Source organism: Ochotona princeps, chromosome 25, assembly GCF_030435755.1.
Source record: "Ochotona princeps isolate mOchPri1 chromosome 25, mOchPri1.hap1, whole genome shotgun sequence".
Lineage (NCBI taxonomy): Eukaryota > Metazoa > Chordata > Mammalia > Lagomorpha > Ochotonidae > Ochotona > Ochotona princeps.
In genome coordinates this window covers 33,802,413-33,829,082 of record NC_080856.1, presented here as the reverse complement: position 1 = coordinate 33,829,082, position 26,670 = coordinate 33,802,413, and the positions used below count along the sequence as shown (strand labels likewise).

The 26,670-nt window shown below is 41.4% G+C and overlaps 1 protein-coding gene across 1 annotated transcript in view; it reads right to left on the bottom strand.

Annotated features, from left to right (window-relative positions):
* LOC131483360 (zinc finger protein 260-like) overlaps positions 1–26,670 on the bottom strand; it is an 88,722-nt gene that overhangs the window by 10,859 nt on the left and 51,193 nt on the right. The window contains exons 6-7 of the mRNA XM_058681294.1: positions 17,599–17,656; positions 430–556 (exon numbers count right to left, since the gene is read on the bottom strand). Coding sequence (XP_058537277.1) covers positions 430–556; positions 17,599–17,656 — 185 coding nt within the window. The remainder of the gene's footprint in view (positions 1–429; positions 557–17,598; positions 17,657–26,670) is intronic.

Sequence of the window (26,670 nt, the reverse complement as noted above, 5' to 3'; positions counted from 1 at the left end):
TGAGATCATGAAAAACCCATATATAGTTCCAGATTTATGGTGACAGGCTGGCAAATTGCTAGAAGAAACCTGTACATGGAGACTATACAATGCTTGTGTCTCACCAGCTGTCCTTCTGGAAGAAACTCAAAGCAAAACTCAAATATAATTCCAGTCAACATTTACTGAGCTATGTATCAATTCCCCTGTCCATTATGTGCTGACCTGGAAGTCTCTGCATGACAGATTTCTCCACTGTCCATGGTACTGATTCTTGCTCCAACTTGAAGACCACATCAGGCTTTGTCATTGAGTACCCTATTCATGGAGAATGATGCAGATTTTTTGAAATCACCATTAGTCCTACCAACTACTGCATTTTATAAACTGTTCTTTCATTAGCAAACTATACAGAAGTGTTCTGCTTAGGCATGACAGAACTTCACTCACCCAAGGACAGCAAATTGTTATAGGTCTCAAGCATCACCTCCTTATACAGGGTCCTCTGAGTATTGTCCATTGTCTGCCATTCTTCCTGGGTAAAGTCCACAGCCACATCTTCAAAGGACACCAACACCTGTAACAGCACATGTCTCCTCAGCTCTGGATCATTAAATAGAAACACTGACAGTGCATTCTCTGTATATTAAATTTGCAACTTCTATGGACACAGTTCAATTAATAATTCATACAGCATCATAGAGTAACAGTTAAATGAAAATATCTTGTGCTATATTACTTTTTCAAGTCCAATGCTACAACAAAATAATCCTTATTCTATTAAAGGTTGTTTCCTGTAAAGATTCTATCATTAGATTCAATCTAATTAACTGTTGAAGGCATTGCTAGAATAGCTCTCCAAGTGGAAGATGCCACTGTTATTACCACTGTTTTTCTTTTTTTTAATTTATTTATTAATTACATTGTATTATGTGACACAATTTTATAGGTACTGGAATTCTCCCCACCCCACCCCAAGCCCTCCCCCCATCCTGGACTCCTCCACCCTGCTGCATAACCACAGCTCAAGTTCAGTTGAGATTTTCTCATTGCAAGCATATACCAAACATAGAGTCCAGCATCTTATTGTCCAAGCTCAACAGCTTCTTAGGGAGACCTGCTCTGGCCCGAAGGCAGAGCCAGCAGAGTATCCTCCCAATTAATTAAAAGCTCCAACATACCATCAGCAACAATTTATAACGTTATGGAATTTTTGACATAGCATTGAGTAACTAATGTGCTAAAAATAAATGCAATTACTTAACCACATCCTGTGACTACCTCATTGACACTTCAATTTTAGTTTATATAGAAAGGGTTCTATACATTTTAAATAGCTATAGATTACATCCAGCTGTCTTGTGTCTATTCTCATTACAATATTTGGCCTTTTACAGCATTGAAGCATATTATTGCTGAACCTGGCTTTTTTTTCCTGGGTAGTCTAGACTGGCTTATAACTCCAATAGGACATATGTCAACAGTTTAGGTGCAGAACAGGTTTAGGAGGGATGTGCAGAGAAATCCTCAATACCCTAGTGATGAGCAACTAATATTTCACATCTTCAGCTCACCTTCTAGGGTGATGGAAGATTGCTCCTCTCCTCCAGGCCCTTGCGGAATGACATAAGGTATTAAAAGCATATTAGGCTTTACAATTCTTTGATGTAGATCATAAGCAGTCTGACTCACAATTATTGTTGGTTCGTTGGTTGCTTCACAATATCTTATTGCTTGTGAGATAGGCTGCTTGAGGTTGAGATAATATTACATTTTACAGGTACTGTTTTTCATATTGACATTATTTCATCTTAAATTAAGGCAAACATGTGGTATCTAACCTTCTGGGATTGGCTCATTTCCCTTAGCATGATGGTTTCCATTGGGCTCAATGGTCACAAACAACTGCATTTCATTTTTTTCAATAGCTAAGTAGCATTCCATGGAGTAGATGAACCATAGCTTTCTTATCAAGTCTTCTGTTGATGGGCATTTTGGTTGCTTCCATGTTTTGGCAATTACTGATTGTGCTGCTATGAACATAGGGATGCATGTTGGTTTCTCATAAAACAGGTGTTCTGGATATATTCCTAGAAGTGATATTGCTGGATCATATGGTATGCAGATTTTCAGTTGTTTGAATATTCTCCATACTGATTTCCATAGAGGTTGTACCAACCTGCAGCCCCACCAGCAGTGGAGTAGGGTTCCTTTTTCACCACACCCTCGCCAACAAGTGTTGTTGGTGCATTTCTTCATGTGGGTCACTCTCACTGGCATCAGGTGGTACCTCATTGATGTTTTAATTTGGATTTCCCTTATTGCCAGGGAACTTGAGCATTTTTTCATATGTTTATTTGCCATTTGGGTTTGTTCCTTTGTGAAATGACTGCCGATTTTCTGTGCCCATTTCTTGAGTGGCTTGTTTGTTTTGGTATTTTGGTTGTTTTGTAGTTCTTTGTGTATTCTGCAGATTAGCCCTCTATCACCTACGTAGTGCGCAAAAATCTTCTTCCATTCTGTGGGTTGCCTTTTTACTTTGTTGATTGTTTCCCTTGCTGTGCAGAAGCTTCTTAGTCTGATGAGGTCCCATTTGTTTATTCTGTTCTTGATTGCTTTTGCTTTTGGTGTCCTTTTTAGGAAGTTGGGACCTACCCCTAGATCTTGCAGAGTATTTCCAACATTTTCTTGCAAATGTTTGAAAGTTTCTGGATGTAGGTTAGATTTGATCTTAGTGTATGGTGAAAGATGTGGGTCTATCTTTTTGTTTCTGCAGGCTATCAACCAGTTATCTGACAGCATTTATTGAAGAGACATTCCCATTTGAATGGGTTGTTGTCTGTTTTTTTGTCAAAGATTATTTGTCTGTATCTATGTGGGTTCCTTCCTTTGTTTCTATTCTGCTCCATTGGTTCTCCTCTCTGTTTTTGTGCCAGTAGCATGCTGTTTTGAGAACCATCGCTCTGTAGTATGTCCAGAGGTCCAGGACAGTGATTCCCCCTGTTAACTTCCCAACCTTGAGGATGGTTCTAGATTTTGGTGACTTTTTGTGGGTGGTCCTCGCTCCTTCCTCTGACTCATTTCTTTTCCTGTGGCCTCGCCCCATATCTATGTGATCTGATATTGCTGGCTTCTAATCCTTGACCTCTGCAGTAACCTTGTGGCTGACCTGAGGTCTTGCTGACTTAGATGTTTTTTTCCTTCTTTCGGTGTCTGGGTTCCCCTCCCCCTACTTCTTCAGTATGCAGTATTGTGGGCTCTGTAAAACAGGACAATATTTGCAGTAGCTTTGGATCTCCCTTCTGTGGGGTTCCTGTTGCCCTGGGATTGGCACTGATCAGTGCTGGGGAATTCCAGTTCCCAGGTTTGCCCAGGCTCTTTGTTTCTGTGCCTAGTCACCCTCTCCAACCCGTCTGCCCAGATCCAAGCCTGTCGTGATTTGCTCAGTCGACCCACCCTTCACCATGTTTTGTTCCGAAGATCAGTTTAGGCACCTTTCACTGGATTTTGTTCCCAAGATCCACCTGCCCCTCACCTCCTGCCAAGGGCGGAAACTTCCCTGTGTTAGCGGCTCTCTGAGGTTCACTCCCTGAATTTCACTCACCAGATTTTGCTCGAGTCTCTGCAGCCCGGGGCACCTTCCTTGTCCTTCTCAGGTTGTTGATCCTAGTCATTCTTTTCTGTTTTACTGCTGAGTGCCACCTTTCTCAGTCCTAGCAGCACTGGGAGATTTCCCACAGTGTTCCCCATGGATCTTTCCCCTCAGGCTCAATTCAGACTGCTCCCATCCCTAACTTTCAGGACCCTCGGTCACTTTAGTCTAACTTTGTCGACAATCTTGACTCCCCTCCCCTGTTATTCTCTTAAACATTTGAAATAACATGTTTTAAATTGATATTGCACTCAAGATCTTAATTTTTCATTAAGTGATTAAAACAACAGTAAGAAGATCAATGTAATGGGTATAATGAAATGAAAAGATATGTTTCAATCATACAGCTTACAGAGATCAATTAAACTACAGTAGAATATCATCATTCGCTACTTGACAAAGATATAAATCAAAAGTGACAAATCATGTTTACACCAATACTGATATATACCATTGTACCCCCCCTTTTGTTGTTGCTTGTGATTTTTTTTGCTACTCTACATAACAGAATATCATATTTGTATATCTGTATTTAGAATATTTCACTCATTAACATCTTGGCCTCTAGTTACACTCATTTTGATATAATACACAGAATTTTGTTTCTGCAGCTGAATAACAGCCTGTTGTACACAGAGACTATTTTTTCCTTATTCAATTATCTGATGACGGACGCCTCAATTCATTCAATATCTTGTGTATTATGAATAGCGCTGTTATAAAAAAGATGGCATCTCTTTTACAGAATGTGTTCATAACTTTCAGAAAATACAACTAGTAGTGAGATTGCTCAAACTTACAGTAATCTTACTTAAATTAAATCTTTTTGATTTTATTTGAACTTTATTTTATTTATTCTTTTTTAAAAAAGATTTATTTCTTTTTATTGCAAAGTCAGATATAAAGAGACAAAGACGAACAGAGAGGAAGTTATTCCACCCAATGATTCACTACTCAAGTGGGCTCAACAGCTGATTCTGCGCCAATCCTAAGACAGGAGCCAGGAGCTCTTAAGGGTCACCTATGCAGATGCAAGGTCCCAAGGCTATGCACAATCCAGAATTGTTTTCCCAGGGTACAGGCAGATAGCTGGATGGGACACAGGGATGCTGGGATTAGAACCAGTGTCCATATGGGATCCCAGCACATTCAAAGCAGTTTACCTGCTAGGCTACCATACTGGGCCCAGCAATCTTATCTTTAAACATTTAAGAAATTTTATGCTATTTTCACGTGCTGATTTAATCTATAACTCCATCAACATTGCATAAATGTTCTCATTTTTTACTTCCTCACCAGTATTTGTTACCTTTTCTTCCAAATAATAATAGCCATTCTGACAGGGTGGAGATATCTCATTGTGATTTTGACTTACATTTCCCAATTGGTTACATTTTGAGAACTACCTACTGAGGTCCTTTGATCAGTTCTTTTACAAACAGAGGATGTTTTTTGTTGCTAAGGTTACATGGAGCTTGAAAGATAAAAGTTGCCAATATGAACAACAAATGGAACTTCCCGTATCCTGATACTTGACAAATTATGACAACTGATACAGAGGGACCAGAGTTGTGGCCTAGAGGCTAAGTTCTTGCCTTGATAACGCTAGGATCCCATATGGGCACCAGTTCTAATCAACACAGCTCCACTTCTCTTCCATCTCCCAGCTTGTGGCATGAGAAAGCAGTCGAGCACAGCCCAAGCTTTGGAAACCTGTATCCACATGGAAGACCTGGAAGAATCTGCTGGTTCCTGGCATTGTATTGGTGCAGCCCCGACCATTTCTGTCACTTTGGGAATGAATCATTGGATGGAAGATCTTCCTCACTGTCTCTTCACTTCTCTTTATATCTGACTTTGCAATAAAAATAAAACAAAAAAAAAAGAGTGGTAGAGAAACACTTATAATCCATAAAGCTCACAATACAAGTACAATTTCTCTAGAAGAAAACAAAAACCAAAAAACCTAATATTTCCTAATGAAATATGACTTCTACTTAGATTTGGGATTTTTTTGTTTCCCTGTTTTTGAAAGATTTATTTATTTTTAAGCAAGAGAAATAGAAATTGGAAAAGGGGCCTGACACAATAGCCTAGGGGTGAAAGCTCTCACATTGCATGCACTAGGATGCCATAGAGGTGCCGGTGTGTGTTCTGGCTAATCTACTTCCTATACAGCACCCTGCCTTTAATGTGGGAAAGTGGTGAAGAACAGCTAAAAGCCTTGGGACCCTGAACCTGTGCGCTAGGTCAAGAAAAAACTCCAGGCTTCTCATCGGCCCAGCTCCTTCCATTGCAACTCTTTCAGAGTGAGAGCAGATGGAGAATCATTGTATGTCCTTCTTTTTGTATATCTGCCTTTCAAAAAATTCACATATATGTGAATTTTCTAAGTTTATTGTGGATTATGACTACATATGTGATCAGGGTGGGAAGGTTCAAGGCTTAGGGAAAAGTTGAGGTGATCATTTCTTCCAAATTTTCTTTTTCTTCTTCCTATGGAACTGGTTCATATGCTGATTGTTCATTCCCCATCTAGCTCCCTGCTTGTGGTATTGGGAGGCAGTACAAGGAGGCCAAAAGATATGGAACTGGGTTTAAGCATTTTTACACCAAGAGTAAACATAGTTGCGACACTGAAAAAGTTATTAAGGTCAACGCATGGTAGAGTTACAGGATAATCTTTGTTTAATTTCTGCATCAGTCACAAATTAAATAAGCAAGTATTACAGTATAAGTATGACTGTCAACTCAAATGTTACCTGGTGGGCATGCCTAACAGCCTACCTGCCTATGATCTGAGGCATGGCTTACAGCCATGTTTTCAGTACTTGACCTGTGACTGGATTGGAGTTTCCAAATAGACATGCCTTCTAGTCAATTACAGTGTTCTTGTTGTGTGGGAGGGCTGTCTGGGACTTCCCTTCTGCCATCCTCTTTCCAAGTGCATATTAGTAATGCTCACTTAACAATAAATGGACATGCTCCCTCAGACTATCCCCAGTGGTTCTTGCAGCCCAAGAACTCTGACACCGCATCCCTTTGGTGGTTTTGGGCATGTTGGCAGGAAAATCCTTGAAACCCAAAAGCAATAAAAACAGATACCAAAATGAACAAATAGCTAAAAATATTTCTACAAAGAAGATAATCAAAAAGCTAATTAATTCGCACAAAAAGATTTTTTGCATGATTGATCATTACGTGAATAAAAATGGCAACCACATCCATTGCAATGTCCTTCATTAAAACAAACCAGGCAAGGGTGGCTCAAGCTGCCTTCAAGCAGCCAGGCGCTGTTCTGCCCTTCTACCAACCAGACAAAAGTGGCCAGTGGGGCTAAGGTTCTCTTTGCACACATGCCAAGGCCAGGATGGTTCAAGTTGCCTTTAAGCAACCAGACCATGCTTTGCCACTCACCTCAGCCACAGTTGGCCAGTGTGGTCCAGCATCCAGTTTGACACTTAGCCCAGGCCAGAATGGCTCAAGCTGCCTTTAAGTAGCCAGGCTGGGCTATGTCCCTCCTGCCACCAGTCAAGAGCTGACAGTGGGTACAAGCTCACGTTTACACTCTCATCACAGGCTGGGATGTCTGCAGGTGCATTCAAGCAGCTAGGCTGGGATGCTTGATTCCAGGAGCAAGAATTGCAGATTGCTCAGGAGAAGGGGTAAGGGGAATGTGTGGGAGGCAGGACCACTGAAGGAGTATGTTGCAGCTGAAGAATGACTTCTGAAGGACTTCTACTGACAAAGACATTTTACTTGCAGGTAAATGAGGGGGCTAACACCTAGTGGTTTGGAAGCTATAACTGAGGAAATGTCTGGGTCAGACCAGTACACATGCCCAAATGGGAGACCTGAACTGGGATGGTTAACATGGACTACCACCACCCACCAGTGCACACATAAGGTAGGGCTGGGGACCTGTCTGGCAGGGAAAGATTACATTACTGCCAATGAGTTTCATAGAAGGGGAAGATAATGATAGGCTGGGTCATGATACCAACAGGCATGCAAAAGAACTAGGTCTGGGGTAGATCCTGTGGGGAATATGAGGGCTCAACCTGTGGAACTGCAAATTCTGCTGCTTGGCTCAAGGGCTGAGAGTTGTAAACAGCTGAGCTGCACATGACCATGGAACCCTTTGACACTCATGAATACCGGGATTGGGAACAGGACACACTGGTCCAGTCTGCAGCAAACAGCAGTCTGCTGCTCAAAACAACAAGCAAAGGAACCATGGCGGGGGGCAGACCTAGTAAGCATTATAGGGTGTCACTTTGATTGGAATGCAGTTCCAACTGGTATACATGAGAGCAGAATGTGGGATGGGCACGGTTGGTCTCCACCACAGCATCCACTGGTTTGCATAAAAGATGGGACTAGAGACAAAATTTATCCAGCAACTGCAACCAATTGTGTGTGCATAGGCTGATGTGGGTGACAGACTGAGCTGACCCCATATTTGCAAGTACACACACAAGTCTATGATCACCTCAGCTATTTTCTTCAGGGATTCCCATCACTGAACCAATTACTCAGAACTCCAAAAATGTGGAGAAATGTGGAAACTGTGCATTAACTTTGGAGTTCATGTATCAGAACTGGGCCTCCTCATTTGTTGAATGAACATGCTCAGATGCACATAGGGGATATGGCAGTCTGTTGGAGCCTGCAGATGAAGGAGGGCAGAAAAGATTGGACAACTACCCCAGACAAGTGTTGACACTAAAGATATGGATGAATGGAAACTAGTTGGAATGTCAACCAATGGGCCGTGGGAGGATTTCTTATGGAAACCAGTTGAATGGAACCCTCAGAGCATGCTCCACATCAGGGTCCCTGGAAAATAAGATGGCCATTCTGCATCCACGGTTCTATTGTGGGGATTCTGGGAATCACTTTTCTCCTTCTCTCCACCATTTCCCAGACACAAAAAGACAAAAATTCGGAAACAATGATCTCATCCACTTTCCCCTATCTCTCGATTCTGGCTAGCTTAATCAGAATCCAAATGTGCATGCATGCTCCCTTCTCAAATGTGTAAACATCATCAAAATAAAATTTTAAAAAAGAACAACAAGAAATTAATTACTGCAATTCAAGACACACATTTTATAGTATATTTTTTTATGGCAACCAAAACACACTCTTATTTGTAACTATACTTCCTATTACCAATGAGAAAGAACTGACCATGATCAGAGAAATGTAGAAATCAAAAGTTTTCACTTTACATGGTCAACATCTGAACAATAGCAACTAAAATGTCAAATGGCATCCTAAGCACTGATCTCTAACTCTCAGAAAAATAAGAAGCCAAGTCTAGAAGTAGAAAAAGGAAATTCAAAATAAAGATTAATGAAGAAATGAATAAAACCTGTATTCAGCAATACTCAAGATAAAGGAAACATTCACTGTTCTTAAAAAGATAACAAAATCAATAAAACTTTTACTAGATTAATCAAAAAGTAAGCTCCAGTATATAACATCAAAAAGAAGAGGGACATATTCAAATTGGTATCACAGTAGTAGAGTGGATCAGGGCTGTTTGGACAAAGTGGTTCTGTCACTACTTGTGAGATGAAAGTCAGAGCTGCTGCTTTTTTTTTTCTCTTTTTTTTAAAATAAACATTTCTTTACTTTTATTGAAAAGCATGATATATATGGAGGAGAGGCAGAGAGGATGATTTTCCATCTACTGCTTCACTTCCCAAGTGGCCACAATGGCTGGTGCTGAGCAGATTTGAAGCCAGGAACCCAGAGCTTCTTCCAGGTCTCCCACACAGGTGCAAGGCCCCATGTGTTTGGGCCATCCTCCACTGCTTTCCCATGCCACAATCAGGGAGCTGGAGGAGAAGTGGGGCTGTCAGGATTAGAACCAGCACTGAAACAGAATCCCAACATAGGCAAGGCATGGACTTTATCCACTAGGTTATCGTGCCAGGCCCAGCTGCTTTATTTCTGATCCAGCTCCCTTCTAGTGCCGGTGTGAATGCAGAGAATGTCCCAAGTGCTTGATCCCCTATATTGATCTGGGAGAACTGGAAAGAAGCTTCAATCTGGTCCTGCTTTAACCACCATGGTCACTTGGAAAGGGATAAAACAGAAGGAAGATCTCTCTAACTCTCCCTCTTTCTCTATAGTTCTGCCTTATATATCAATTAAATAATTTTTAAAGATTTTTTAAAAGATATTTTATTGCAACATCAGATATACAGAGAGGAGAAGAGACAGTGAAGAGGATGAAGATGTTCCATCCAATGATTCATTCCCAAAGTGACAGCAACGGCCAGAGCTGCATCTATCTGGAGCCAGGAACCAGGAATTTCCTCCAGATCTCCCACACGGGTGCAGGTTGCCCAAGCTTTTGGCCATCCTCAACTGCTTTCTCAGGCCACAAGCAGGGAGCTGGATGGAACAAGGGGCCAACAAGATTAGAACGGGTGCCCATATGGGATCCCAGTGTGTTCAAGGTGAAGACTTTAGCTGCTTGTCCACAGCACCAGGTCTGATAAAATAATTCTTTACTTAAAAAAAAAAAAAAAAGGATGTGCAATGGATCACTAAGGACTATCAACTGTAGTTATAAACAAATAAATCATAAAAATGTTTAATTTATGGATACTTAACATTAGGCTACAAACTGAATGAGAAAGACTTCAAAAAAACTTGACAGTACTAACAGGCAGTTAACAGTGAATCAGGAATATATCTCTTCAAACCAAAGGTCAACACTAGGTGTCTTCACGGCTAGATTCTACCAAATTAGCACCAAATTTTCTAGAATTATGGTAAAAAACTAAAATGAAAAACCATTCCAAAATTGTGCTGAGTGTAACAACATTTGGATTCCTAAACTAGACTGAATCAGCAGTAGAAAGATCTTCAACTATGCCTGACTGTTTAAAATAGGATAAAAAAAGATGGAATTGCTCAGTAAAAATGCAATCTCCATTCCTGTACAATTAGTTCTGTATATATTTACTTAACACTTCTTCTGAAATAATTGCTCATAGTCCAGAAATCTAGCTTAAAATCATTAAAAGGTCATAGACCAATACACCTGATAAAATAGATGTAAAATTCTTATCATAGGGCCCAGGGCGGTGGCCTGTGGCTAACGTCCTCATCTTGCATGCGCTGGGATCCCATGTGGTCACCGGTTCTAACCCCAGCAGTCAGCGCTTCCCCACTTGGGGAGGAAACCATGGGACCTAAGATTTTCCTCTAAGTCTCTCCTCCTCTCTCTATATCTGATTTTGAAATAAAATCTTTAATAAAAACATTCCTATAACACATGTAAAATAAAAGCAACATCACAACAATAAGCTCACATGAACTAGCCAAGGTGCACCTAACTGGAGAATGTAGAAAATGGACCAACAAACCAAAGATTTCACATAAACAAGATGAAGGACAAGCATTGTTGAAATCACCTTATAGAAAGCACTCAATGAATTTCTACATTTATTTTGTAATAACACATATGTAAGTTGAGGAAATGTACAAATAAATAAATATATCCGAATATACCTCAGCTGAGGCACACAGAAATAGGCCTCAATAAAGTAATATCTACAGATAACAAACCTATACCCATCACACAACTGAAGGCCAAAAAACCAAACGCATTTCGTCTAAGATACATGACCAAATTAGAATGACTACTTTTTATTGTTATGTAATTCAATATTCACACAGAAATGAAGTAGACAAGGAAGTAAAAGGCACAGAAATAATAATATACTAGATTAGTATACTAAAAAAGAAACAATTAGTTGTGATTCTAGATTTCACTGGTTCCCCTGATGTTATTAATAGTGAAACCCAATGAATGTCAAGAGACTGCATTCAGTCATTAAAAACAACAAATTCTTATTTGTTACCAAATAGATGAACATGGATGTAGTGAAATAAAATAAGGCAAATGTAGAAAAAACTAGCATGTTATCATATATGCATGTTAAAAAACAGCTGCAAGCTTATAATTGTGATTGCTACGGGTTGGTAAGAGTGAAGACCAGGGCTAGGAAGGAAGTAGAAAGGTAGCAAAGAGAGACAGAAGGACAAAGATCCAGTGTTCCATCCCAGTGCGTGGTGACTACAGTTTACAATGATAAGGAAATTGGAAATGCAGGACGCTGTGTGCTGTAAAAACAAACAAACAAACAAACAAACAAACAAAAACATGGAAAGCCTGGGCACCTGGTTTACTCAGCTCATGTTGTACATATACTTAAATACAACACTGCACCCAGTGATAATATTCAAGTACATGTTGATCAAAATTCACAAGATGTTTTTAAAAATCAGAATCATCCGTTCATACTAAAATGATCTATTTAGAAGATATTAAACACCCCAGCTCTAGGCAGCTGCCTAGTTTGCATTGTACCTAGGTAAATGTTACACAGGTGGGAGAAAAGTAGCTAATAGCTGGTGGGCATCCTGGGCCTGATTAATGCCAAATATGTGTTAACAGTACCAGTGTGTCAGCATAGTTGCACATTCTTTTTCTTTCTTTCTTTCTTTTTAAAAGATATGTGGGAAGGACCTCAGGCTGTGTTAATGGAGCTGCCAACAGCATGGGGGCTGCTGGCGGTACCTGAGTCAGCTTGCGCTCAATACTTGGAGCACTAGCAACAGCCATTGATGCCAAGTGCTGAGTGAATTCTGGGATTGTGGGCAGCCAGAGCACCAACTGGCACCAGGCTTCACCTGCTGGCTTCACCCAGGGGCGAGCTTTAGAGTCTTGGGGTGTGGAATTGTTACCTAAGGAGATTCATGGATAAGGCCACTGTACGTGTAGGTAAGAAATGAATCCTGAGGGACACCCAGTGACAGGGCAATTGCACTTGCAGGAAAATGAGGAGCCTGAGACATAGTGGTTTGGAGGGGAGAGACCAGAAGCACTGTATGGGTCAGACTGATACACCAGCCCATACGGGAGTCCTGAGTAGGAATTCTTAGTAAAGAATATTGCTGACCACCACATGCTAATCCATGCAAAAGTTAGGGCTGGGAATCTGAATGACAGGGCTAGATCCTACTGTCTGACTGAATGTTGGAACAGGGAAGGGTCAGGTAAGGCAGGGCAATGACATTAGCATGTAGGAGAACCAGGTTCAGGAGAAGATTCTGTGGGGGATATGTGGGCCTTAACCTGTGGAAATGCAAGTCCCACTGGTTAGCTCAAGAGCTGGGAGGGTGATGGGTTGAGCTAGGTGTGACCATAGAACCTGTAAACATTCATGGATACAAACACCGAGAATAATCCGGGCAGGTCCAGGCTGCAGCATCAGCATATGCATCCTAAAAGAGGGTGTACAGCAGGCCAGGCCGCAACATTCATAAGCTCACACAAGACCAAGATGGAGAGGCAGGCTATGCCAGGCAAGGACCGAGCACCCACTGACATGAGTGAGATCTGGGTCTCGGAGTAGGCAGAGTGGGAGAACTTGGGAAACTCTCCTGCTGGGTCATAGCTCCTGCTGGTGAGTACATGATCCAGGTCTGGGGGTTGGGCAAGGTGGACAAGGTTGGCAACTTAGCTCCACCTGTTGTTGAATGTGTGGGCAAGGGGGCAGATCACGCAGGGAAAAAAAAAGCTTTACCTTACCAGCAAGTGAAGAAACTGGGCCGGAGCACAGGTCATTCCAGGGTAGGGTGTCACATCTACCAGTTTTCATGGGCCAGGGATAGGTATAGACTGCGCAGCTCTAGGCTACAGTAACGACCAGCAATAGTTGGGAATGGGGGCAGGCTGGGTCCAGCCAGGCTGCAGCATTTGAAAGCAAAAGCCAAGACAGGTGAGGGACTATGCCAAGCTGGGTCAGAGAAACCATTGGAAAAAGCAAGATCTATGACTGTGAACAGGCCTGGCTGGGGAGCTAAGGTTTACACTGACTAGGTTGTGGTTCCTACTGGTAAATGTGAGGGGCAGAGCAGGGGCTGTTATCTGATCTGGAGATGGCTGCAGTCTCTTTTGGCACAAGTGTGGACTAAGTCTTAGTGTGCCACACCGAGCTAGACTCCAGCACCCACCGGTGCTCATGAGAGCAAGGCTTAATGTAGGATGGACTAGGCTACATCTCTCCCTGCTGAACTATGCATGAGCTATGTCTGGATGTCTACCATCCTGGGCTGGGCTGTAATATCCAACAGAAAAAAACAGAATGGGTTGAGGGCCAAACAGGAAAGGCCACTGTTCCTGCTAAGACAGGAGATGGACGAAGTAGGGCTGCACCATGGACCCACTGGTCTGGCACTAGGATAAGTTCTCATGGAGGAGCTTGTGCAATTCCTCTGTTGGGACACAGTCCCTGCAGGTGAGAGCAAGAACCATGACAGGGAGCAGCCTAGACCAGGCCAGGTTATGGTACCCAAGGACATACCTTTGGCTCAGGTCTGGGATAAACCAGGCTGGGCCAGTTCATATCACCCACAGGCAAATCTGAGAGCCAGAATGGTATGTGGATCATGGTGAGTTGGGCCGCAACACCACACAATTCACATTAGGGATGGAACTGGTAGTTGGTTGGACTGGCTAAGCTGTAGCTCCCACCTATGAGAGCTTGAACTGGGACAAGCTGAGAAGGCCACGCTATAGCACTCAATGGCAAATGCCGAGGTGAACTATGCTATGCCAGACTGGGCCACAGCACATAACCATTACAAGTGAGACCAATGGGAAAGCAGGAGAACCCAGGAGGGGGCTGCAAGGAGCTCCCCCACCGAGTCACTACTCCCAATGGTGAATGTAAGAGCTGGTATTTGGGCAGACCAGTCTGGGCAGGGATATAACATCTGTTGGCCTGCATGTTTATGGAACAGGGAAAATCCAAGGTGGGCAGACTGTACCTACAGGTACGTGCATAAGCCAGAGTGGGTGAGGGTTGGGTTGGGTGGGCTTTGCCACAGCATCACCTAGCAGATGATGGCTCCAGCAGAGGGGGTGAGGCAAATTCTTCCAAGCTAAACTGCAGAAACTCCTGGAGAGTGCAAGATCCAGGAATGGGAGAGAGCCCATGAGGGAAACAGTGAACACCTCTCTAATAGACTGCAACACTCATTGGTATGTATAGAAGAAAGGGCTGGAGACAGATCTGATTCAGTGATATCAACCACCAACATGTGCTTAAGCTGATTTGGGTGATGGAATGTGCTGGACCCTCTGTTGGCATGCACACACAAGAATCAGGTCTGGGATCACATCAGATCAAGTTTCTTTGGGAATTCCCCCCAACTGAATCACTGGATTCAGAACTCCAACCATTGAGAGAACTGCAGGTTCCATGGACTGATCATGGAGGGTATTTGTCAGAGCCAGGCCTCCTCAGTGGCTTTGATGCAACAGTGAGCAGCATATTCAGGTGCACATGGAGGATATGGCAATACATTGGAGCATGCAGAGCACACTAAGTACCAAAACAGAGCATGAAGAACAGAACAAACCAATCAACTACCTCAGACAGTGCTCGAGGTGAATACGTGGGCAAACAGAGACTCTAAGATGGACTATATCAACCAGTGGATTCTGGACAGATTTCATTGTGTGTAAATGATGAGATCGGCAGTAATTCAGAACTGTTGAACTATCAAAACCTCAGGAGCAGGACCATCAGAGCATGCCCCACATCAGGCATCATGAGATGGTTGGGAGGCTGGGTGTGGCTTCTCCCTTTATCTCCTCCCTTCCCCCAGATACAGGAAGGAAAAAAAGAGATTGTGGAAATGGTCATCTCACCTACGTTTCTATAGCCTTGACCAACCAAACTAAACAACAATATAAAAATCACCAAAAATAAAAATAATTAAATAAGAAGAAATTTAACAGTCCCCAATCTACAGAGTATAAAGTATGGTGGTTTTATTTTTCAATTCCTTTAAAAAAACAAAAGCAATTTACTTACTTAAAAGTGAGAATTACAAAGCAACAGTCAAAGCCATGCAGGCAGAAAGATCTTTGCTCCACTTGATTCCTCCACATGTGGCCTCAAGTGGCATCAAAGTCCAGGCCAAAACAGAGCAGGCTGAACTCCATTCTGACCCTCCAAAGGGGTGCAGGTGTCCAAGGAACTGGGACATTTTCTGCTATCTCCCAAGCACGTTAGCAGGGAAGTAGATCAGAAAGTGAACATCAGGGACTTAACTAGTCCTTATATGGAATGCTGGCATTGCATGCAGCAGTGTAACATGTTATCACAAAACATGCCACAAGGATGGCTTAAGTAAATCTGGTAATCAAAAGTCAGGTTGCTTTTCCCACTGAACCTTCTACTCATCCCATACCTGATATCCAATGATGTTATTTGCCATTTTCTATAATGTAAATGCCACTGCTGGAAAACTAATCTTGAACCTAGACGAAAAGGTACTTACGCTGCTTTTACAATGTCTCTATTCATTTGACAGGAAGAATGACAGAAAAACAGGTGTTTTGTGCAGTTTTTTTTTCTGAATGTGTTTACTAGCTGTGTCTGTGTCAGACTGACTCCAGGTCTCCCTCTGGCATCTCACCTGTGGGTGGGACATATGCAAGGACTTATACCACCACCAGATGCTTCTCAGATGCCTTAGTAGGAGGCTGGATTGAAAGGGTGGAGTTGGGGAGAATCCCAACACCTATGAAACTGTGTCACATAATACAATGTAATTAATGAATCAATTTTAAAATTAAAAAAAAAGAAAGGGTGGAGTAGCCAGGACTAGAACGAGGTGCACTGCAATTCCATGCATTCATCCCACCATACAGACACACAATTACACTGTTTTATTCATATTAATACCACTGTCAACTTCTTGTGAATATATCTCAGACAGGGCAAATTGCAGCCATCTAGCGGCTTATGTCGTCATGTTGAACATGCCAGGATTCCATATGGGCACCAGTTGTGATCCTGGCAGCTCCACTTCCCATGCAGCTCCCTGCTTGTGGCCTGAGAAAGCAGTCAAGTTTGGCCCAAAGCCTTGGAACCCCGCACTCTTGTGGGAGACCCAGAAGAGTATTTGGGCTCCTGGCTTCATTTTGGCAAGCACGGGCCGTTTAGTCACTTGGGGAGTGAATCATTGGACGAAAGATCTTCCCCTTTTTCTCTCTCACTTACTTTGCAATAAAAATAAATAAATCTTTTTTAAAAATAAAAATCTTCAAATATATTTATATATAAATAAATAATATAAATAATATATACATATAATATATAAATAATAAATATATAAATATACAAAAATAAATCTTTATGAATAAATAAATTTATTTTAAAATGTATATTTATATTATATTTATATATAATATATTATATAATATATAAATATATATTATATATTTATAATTATATATCTATATTTATTTACATATTATTTATAAGATGTTATATACATTATATTTATAATGTTATATTATATATTATTAAATATATCTATCATATATTATATTTAAATATATTATTTATAATACATAATATATATTATATGTAATATATTTTATATATATATAAATATATAATATATTATATTTAAATACTTAATATATTTATTATATATAATTAAATATATTTATTCTTATATTTTTTATTATATTGTATTATAGTTAGAATATATTATATATTTCTTATTTAAATATTTATTATTTATAAAATATAATATATAACATATATATAATATATATCTACTTATTATATATTTATATATATTTATTATTATTTACATATATAATATATTGTATTTATATAAATAATATATGTCTAATAAATTTTTTAAAATAAAAATCACATATATATATATCTTTAAATATATATATATACAGAAAACCTGGAGAGGAACTTTCAATCAGTCTTGACAGTTCCATTCTTTAGTTATCAAAGCTTAACTTCTTTCTTTCAATCTTTTTCATTTTAGCTTAAAAACTATCATCATACTCTTCAAATACCATGTAAAGCAAGCCGAGAAGTAATCAAACAACTTACTGAAGGTGTGTTGGTGTTCTCCCGCCTGGGAAGCATGTAGCAGGCTGCAGGGCTACACCTGCAAGAGAAGGTGGAGACAGGGAGTTATGCATTGGTCTTGATTGTTCCTAGCCTCTTCAGTGGTTCCTACTGTGCTAAGCAACATCAACTTGGAGGCAGACACAGTGGCTGGGAAATAAAGGCCATTGGCTTCCCTGGGCAAGAATAGTGCCTTACAGGTGCAAAGAATGCATCCTTGAAACAGTATCAATAATTTCCATAATTGGCAGTGATTAAAGCAAGTAATCATTAGGTCAATGCAAACAATTGCTATTTCTTTAAAACTAACGTTACTGAGACTGGCACTGTAGCCTAGTGACTAAATTCCTCACCTTCCACTACAGGGATCCCATATGGATGCTGGTTTATCTCCTAAGTGCTATATTTCCCACCAAGCACCCTGCTCGTGCCTGTGAAAGCAGTCAAGGACAGAACAATACCTTGTGAGCCTGCACCAATATGGGAGACTCACAAGAATCTCTTGGCTCCTGGCTTCCATTTTGGCTTAGCTCTGGCCACTGTGGTGACCTGGGGGAGTTAGGCAGCAGATGGAAGATCTTTCTGTCTCTGCTGCTGTAAATCTGACTTTCCAATAAAAGTTTTTAACAAATTTTAAAAATCATGAAGTTACTGCAAAGCACTAACTTATTTTTCAACAACTATTGTTCAAATTACAAGATACCACAGAAAAACCATATTGTCACTAACATGTATGCTTCAGAAAAATAACTGGATGGTATTAAGTACTTCAATATTTCTACATTCAAAGTAATTCTGTCTATAACTATATATGAAAATTGAGTATACTATTTAATCTATAAAGTTTTCTAGTAATTGTTCCAAATGAAAGTTCCTCAGTCTTCAATGACACTTCCCAGTTCCTAAACCCTCAACAACACTTGACTTTGCCGTTTCATTTACTTTAGCCAATAGGACATCCATAAATATGACAGCAACATAGTTTGAGAAATCTTTTTATTTTATCTCATTTAATAGTTACACTATGGAAACAGTGAGAGATAATTATCAGACTCAAATGAGTGAATGTCATGATGCAGGAAGCTGGGCTGCTGTTTGGCATAGATCATATCTGATACCCAAAGGCCTTATTTATGCCTACTGGCCATGTAACACTTCCAATGCAGTATCCTGCTAATGTGCCTGGAACACAGTGGGTGGGTTCCAAGGATGTCCTTGGAAACCTACATGAATTCCTGTTGCTGGATTAAGCATGGCAGGGCCCTGACATCTTGGGAGTAAATCAACCCAACTTACCTTTCAAATATACATAGCATTTATAAAAATGATTATAAAGAAACATACTGCATCTAGAACAACATATTTTAAATTGATTTGTGGATATATCTTGCTGAGTAATAAAGAATTACATTTCAAATTCAATTCAGAGAACTTCACAAAGACACTTCTACAACTGACATTTTTATACATATTTGGACATTCTACTTCTTTTTTTTTCTCCCTTTATTTTATATTTAACTTTCTGATACAATTCCATGGGCTCTGGGATTTCCCTTACTGCAATATTCTATGCAGGATGGCCAGCAGTGATCTAACACACTACACCGCAACACAAGCACCAAAGGTTAGTCTTCTTGACTCATTACTACCAAAAATGTTCTTATGTACCTTAGGTATCTGACCATATTCTTTTTAATATCTCCCGCCTGATGATTCATTCCCCAAGTGACTGCAACGGCCAGTATACACTGATGTGAAACCAGGAGCCAGGGAATTCTTCCAGGTCTGCCACACGAGTGCAGGGTCACAAGGCCTTGGGCCGACCATGACTACTTACCCAGACTACAAGAGCGGAACAGGATGGTAAGTGATGCTGCCAGGATTAGTAATGATGCATATGGGATTCCAGCGTGTTCCATATGAGGACTTCAGCCTCTAGGCCAGCCTACCAGGCCCTGATTATAGTTTCTTTTTTTTAAATTAATTCATTTTATAACCTATTTTTCAAAAGACAAGCACATTAATGTTCCCTTTCCCCCAAAACTCAGGACCTGAAACAATCACTGTACTTCATGTACTGAAGTGTGACCATCCCTTATGGTTACATTCAAATTCAAATGCAAAATACCCTATAGAGGAAAATCACATTTAATGTGGATTGGAGTAAAATACATAGTAAAATAAACTTCAAAATTTGGCAATGATTTATTGCATCCTTTTTGGTGTTAAAAAACACCTAAGAACGCATCACAAAATTTACAAATTAAACTCATTATTTTTCAATTACGACAATCACCATCACCAATTTTAGCTATTTTTACCTTCTAAAACCTACTGTAGTTGATCATAGTGGTAAAGTTTCTGCTTGGGACCAACACAATCCAGAGTGCCTGGTTTGAATGCACACACCATGCCTGATTCCATTATACCTGCCTGCACAAGTCCACCCTGGGACATCAATGATGTGAAGTTCAAGTAGACATTTCAGTTATATTGAATACTTAGATTTAACACATAGCTTCTAACTACTAAAAATTATTTATTTATTTATTTATTTATTTATTTATTTATTTGAAATGCAAAGAGAGCTTACATCTGGTGGTTCATGCCACACGCTTACAAGAGCCAAGCTGAGTCAAGCCAAAATTAGAAAGGAGGAACTCCTTTGTTACAGATTTATTTATTTATTTATTTATTTATTATTATTATTATTATTATTATTATTAGTTGGAAAGTCAGGCCTAAAGATGAGTCAAGTCAAAGCTAGAAATGAGGAATATTATTCATGCCCCCATAAGGATAGTTAGAAACCCAGTTTGGTGGCATATTTTTGCTGTCTATCCAAGGAAGCTGTAATTAGAAGTAGCCAAATCCTGAGCTAGAATTCTTAAACATGCATATCCATATCACTTGATAAACTTGCTGTGCTGCCATACATACCTCATTAGCTCCCAGTTTTAACATAATCTAATATGGGACAAGAATCTGGGTAGGAAACCAGCTTTTGAGAGTAATCTCTCTCCATGCTCTCTGTCCTGGCCTCTAAAACAAAAGCACACAATAAGATGGCACCAGCATCCTGTGGCTAAGCATCCACCATCAGTGTTGTCATCCCGTACGGGTGCTGCTTCAGCTTGGGGTGTTCCGCTTACAATCCAGCTCCCCGCTAATGGCTAAGAAAGCAGTAAGGATGGTCCAAGTCCTTGAGCACCTGTGCTTATCTTGGAGGGCTAGGATAAACTCCAGGTTCTTAACAAGCACCAGCCACCTTCAGCTAGTGAGGATAGTTAGGGAGTGATTCGCCAGATGGAAGATCCCTCTCTGTCTCTGCTTCTTTCTCTGTAATGAGAAATAAAAATATATGTTAACAGAATATATATTAAGAAACAGAGGAAGAAAAGCAGAGGAGCCCAGTCCTCTCTGGACTTCTCCCTAATACCTTCAGTATTTCTAATAAAAGTCATTGCAAATATGCTGCTTCTATAGAGATTCACCCACAGTGGACACTGCATATGGTGAAGATGGGATCTAGGTGTCCTCAGTATCAATAAAGAGCCTCATCACCCTAGCAGGCCCTGGACCCATACCTCTCAGCACCACTCAGCCTGAGCATGGTTTTGGCAATAGGCAACTGAGCACAGAAAAAGCAGAGATGTCATCAGCTGGCAGTCAGTAGGAGGTGGAGGGCTGGGTTCTCAGTTGCAATTGACCTGGTCATGATGTGGGAGGAAGGTACCTGTTCGAGGGTCAAATATCACTAAGTCTCTCTGCCTTGATCAAATCTTGAATTTTCTTCAAATATGTTTTTTTTAAAGAAGGTATTAACCAGAAACCATGGTAACTGAGAATGTTTCAAAATGCCTTAGGTTCCTTTAGAAAAGGATGCACATGGACACAGGAAACACCACGTGAGGGTACAGGAAGGTGGAGGCTGTGAGTCGGCCAGGGAGAGACCTCAGCAGAAACCAAATCTATTACCACCTTGCTCTTAAACTTTCAACCATTAGAAACACAAGAAATGAATGACTGTGATTCAAGAGCGACATTCTATACTATATTTTTATGGCAACCACAGCACACTCTTATTTTCAGCTATGCTACTTACTGCCAATGAGAAAGAACCCACCATCAAAGCAATATAGAAACCAAAGGTTATGACTTTAGATGCCTAACACAACAGCAACAACAAAAAGTCAAATAAATAATGTAAGTACTAATCTCAAAGTCTTAGAAAAACAAAAAACCATCCAGGAGTTGCAAACGGAAATTCAAAATAATGACTGGTGAAAAAACGAATAAACTATATTAAGCAATACTGAAGACAATGGAAATAAAGATTTTTTTTTTGTGTGCTCGCTTCAGCAGCACATATACTAGACTGGGAACAATATTTTAAAAGACAAAATTAATAAGCCTTTATCTAGATTAAGTAAAAGTAGGGCCCTACATAGTATACTCACAGCTAAAGTGCTCGCCATGTTGGCGCCAAAACACCACATGGGCACTCGTTCTGATCCTGGCAGCCCCAGTTCTCAATCATCTCCCTGCTGTGTCCTGGAAAAGCAGTCAAGAATGGCCCAAAGCCTTGGGTCCCTAGACCTGTGTGGGAGACCCAGAAGAGGTCAGGGCTCCTAACTTTGGATCAGCACAGCACGGGCCATTGGGCTCACTTGGGAAGTAAATCATCCGAAGATGTTTCTGTCCGTCTCTCCCATTCTCTCTCTCTCTCTCCATATATATCTGACTTTGCACTAAAAATATATAAGTTTTTAAAATAAGTTAAATCTAAAAAAGAAAGAAAAAGGTAGTCGTGATTATTACAGACTGAGAAGAGTGAGGCCTGGGGAAAGGAAGGAGGTAGAACAGGGAGCAAAGAAAGTGAGACAGAAGGAACAAGATCCAGTGTCCCATGCCAGTGTGTGGTGACTACAGTTCACAAAAGGATAAGCCTCTGCAGAAACATGGAACGGAGCACCCTGTTTATTGTAAAAGCAAAGATACATGGAAAGCCTGGGCACCTGGTTAATCAGCTTAGGCTGTATTTGTACACAAATACTGCACTGTACCTTGTGATATTATTCAGGTACATGTTGATCAAAATTCTGTGAAATTTTTAAAAATCAGAATCATCCCTTCACGGTAACTATCTAAAAAATTTAAACTGTCTTTATCTACATAGTATAAAATGCATTTGGGGCCCGGCAACGTGGCCTAGTGGCTAAAGTCCTCACCTTGAATGCCCGGGATCCCATATGGGAACTGGTTCTAATCCCGGCAGCTCCACTTCCCATCCAGCTCCCTGCTTATGGCCTGGAAAAGCAGTCGAGGATGACCCAAAGCTTTGGGACCCTGCATCCCCACATGGGAGGCCTGGAAGAGGTTCCTGGTTCCTGGCTTTGGATTAGCACAGCACCAGCCACTGCGCTCAATTTGGGAATGAATCATCAGATGGAAGATCGTCCTCTATGTCTCTCGTCCTCTCTGTAGATCTGACTTTGCAATAAAAATAATAAATAAATCTTTTTTTAAAAGTTAAAAAATTAATTTAGTACTTTTTAAATTATTCATTGAATTTTTGTTTTGTAAAGTATTTATTCGTTTTCACTGGAAAATCAGATTTACACAGAGAAGACCAGAGAGAAATATCTCCCATCCACTGGTTCACTGTCCACATGGCCGCAACAGCTGGAGTTGAGCTGATCTGAAGCCAGGAGTCAAGAGCTTCTTCTGGGTCTCTCATGCACATGCAGGGTCTCAAGACTTTGGGCTCTCTTCTGCTTTTTCCCAGGTCACAAGCAGAGAGCTGGATAGTAATTAGAGCAGCAGGGACAAGAACTTGTGGTGCCCGGCGGCATGGCCTAGCGGCTAAAGAACTTGTGTCTTTATGGGATGTTGACACATGCAAGATTAGGACTGTAGCAACTAGGCTATCATGCTAGGTTCTTTATTTTCCCAAGAAAATGTAATCTTACTTTTATTTTTTTTTACCTTTTATTATTATTTTCATTTTATGATAATTTCCAAAGTCCCTTGAACTTTCCTTACCCTCTCCTTTTTAATTATTTAAAAATCATTTATTTATTTCCTTAAATGTGAAAATTACTCAGCAACAGTCAAAGACTGACAGACTATCTTCCCTCCACTTGTTTACTCCCCATGTGGCCACAAGAGGCAGCAAGGTCCAGGACAAAACCAGCAGCCTCAACTCCATTCTGATCCTCCATTCTTCCTCCATGTGGGAGACCTGGAGGAAGTTCCTGGTTCCTGGCTCCAGATCATCACAGCACCAGCCATTGCGCTCACTTTGGGAATGAGTCATCAGACGGAAGATCTTCCTCTCTCTCTCTCCTCCTCTCTGTATATCTGAGTTTGTAATAAAACTAAAAAAGTCTTAAAAAAATTGGCATGGGTGTTTGGTGAAGCTTTTCCCACACAATTTTGAGGGCCACATGCTTCTTCCCAGTGATTCTAAACAGAGCAGCACATTCTTTAAAGAAACATCTCATAGAAGAACAAAGGAAAGTACACACCGACCGGCAGTAATGAGTACAAGTTAATACAACAGTGTAACTACTCAGTGGGAACTGCTACTCAGCAATGTGATTAGAGATCTCAGTTAACACTACATGAAGCAGATAAAGTCAAACCAAATCCTAGAGAAACAAAATAAGTGTACATAGAGGAAATGTTAGACTGCAAACATTCTACCCTATCCATGCTTCATACTCCATCAGAATATATCCCCAGTCTATAACATAATATTGTCCTACATGCAAAACAATTGCAATGAATTTGCATATGAAAAATGAAAAGCAATACAGGTACTGTCATCATATCAAAAACTAAAGCAAAGGCCAGCATTGGGGTATAACGTATAAAGCTGCCAACTGCAACACCAGCATCCCATATGGAATCAGCTGTTCCACTTCCAGCCCAGCTTTCTGTTCATCTCCTGGGAAAAGCAGTGGAAGATCATCCAAGTGCCTGGGCCCTGATCACCCACATGCAAGCCCTGGAGGAAGCTGCAGGCTCCAGGACTCAGCTTGGTGCAACACTGGTTATTTTAGCCACCCGTGTAGTGAGGTAGTGGGTAGAAGATCTCTGTGTCTTTTTTTCGTTTAAGTTTCATTTATTTTCATTACAAAGACAGATATATATATATAGAGAGAGAGTAGGAGAGATAGCAATATCTGCTGTCTGCTGATTCACTCCACAAGTGGCTGCAACTGCCAGCACTGTGCTAATCCGAAGTTAGGAGCCAGGGGCTCTTCTGGGTCTCCCACGGAATTGCAGGATCCCAAGGCCTTGGACTACCATGACTACTTTCCCAGGCCATAAGCACGGAGCTGGATGGGAAGCGGTCTGCCGGCATTAGAAGCGGGGCCCAAAAGCAATCCCAGGGCGCTCAAGGAAGGCCTTTAGCCAGTAGGCCAAGGCGCCTGGCCCTTTCTCTTACTTGAACTCTCAGTTGAACATACACAAATAAAAGATAAAAAAAAAGAAAAGAAAAGAAAAGAAAGAAAGGTATTTTTAAGTTCTATTCACCATACGATATCACTTGAAAAATATCAGTTTAAGAAATCACAAACATCAATTATCAGACAGTATTCGGACTAGTTCACCTTTGGGGATGGAGGATCAAAGAGACCTAGACTTAAACTGACAAAGGATTTTTTCAAATAGCTTGTCTACAAGGTCGCTGTGCCACCCCAGGCCTCTGCCAAGCACAGCGCCAGCACCACATGCTGCCCCTCAACCTTGCAGCAAAATCGCAGGAAAACAAGGCTGTTTGTTCTAACTGCTGGAGTCTGTGCTGCTCTGGTGTCAGCAACAAGAAAACTGCCCCAGACCCTTAGGAGGAGCTTCACTGACCACTGAGCTGCGGGCTCCAGACGCTGTGGTTCAAGTCAAGACCTTTAAACAATAAAAAGGAAACCCTGCCTAACATGAAGGTCGAACTGTCCCTGGGCACTCAATCCCTCCTCCTCACTGCACAATGGGTTCAACTGGGAGTCCTAGTGTTCAAGGTCAGTGCTGCAGAGTGAGGACCCCAAGGGGGCCCCCTCCTGGCCCCCGCCCGCCCGCCCCGGGGCCTCAGGAGATGCTCTCACACACTCACCCTTCCCAGCTTCTCACGAGTCGGGGGTCCTGCAGAGGCTCCTGCGGGGAGTGAGCTCACAGGGCAGCACTGGCTCAGCCACCTGAGCCTCTCCACCAGCACAACCAGCAACGTGGCGATGGCGGCGCCCTACAGCAGCCTCCTGTCTGCTGCCACAGGGCTTCCCGGGCGCGCCTGATTCCACCCTGACAGGACTACGCATGACGTCACAATGCGCAGCCAATCACAATCAGAATCACAAAGGGCAGTGAGACAGGATTCTGGAGGGAGGGGGATTAGGGGCGGGGCTTCACCTCAAGCTGGAAGAGGCCTCCTCTCTTGCAGCTTCAGCTTTCCAACAGCAGGGGCCGCTGTCGCCTCTCACATCAGTCCACCTCCTGGTCTCTCCTTCCCTCTCTGCTTCATGCTCTAGTCTGGAAACCAAGAAACAGATGGCAGGAGTCTTAGATGCACCTCACTGAATGTTCAACAGATTCTGGGACTTTTTTTCTTTACACTTGCTTTTTTTCCCATTAGTTCATTCGACTTTTTTTTTTTTAAGATTTATTTTTATTACAACGTCATATAAACAGAGAGAAGGAGAGACAGAGAGGAAGATCTTCCTTCCAATGGTTCATTCCCCAAGTGAGCTGCAACGGGCCTGTGCGCACTGATCCAATGCCGGGAACCAGGAACTTCTTCCAGGTCTCTCAGGTGGGTGCAGGGTCCCAATGCATTGGGCCGTCCTCAACTGCTTTCCCAAGCCACAAGCAGGGAGCTGGAGGGGAAGTGGAGCTGCCGGGATTAGATCCATCGCCCATATGGAATCCCGGGGCGTTCAAGGCGAGGACTTTAGCCGCTAGGCCATGTCGCTGGGCCCCACTCGACCTTTTAAAATGCTCAACTGAACTATACTTGAAAATATATAAATTAACCTTTTCAATCTCATTTCTGCT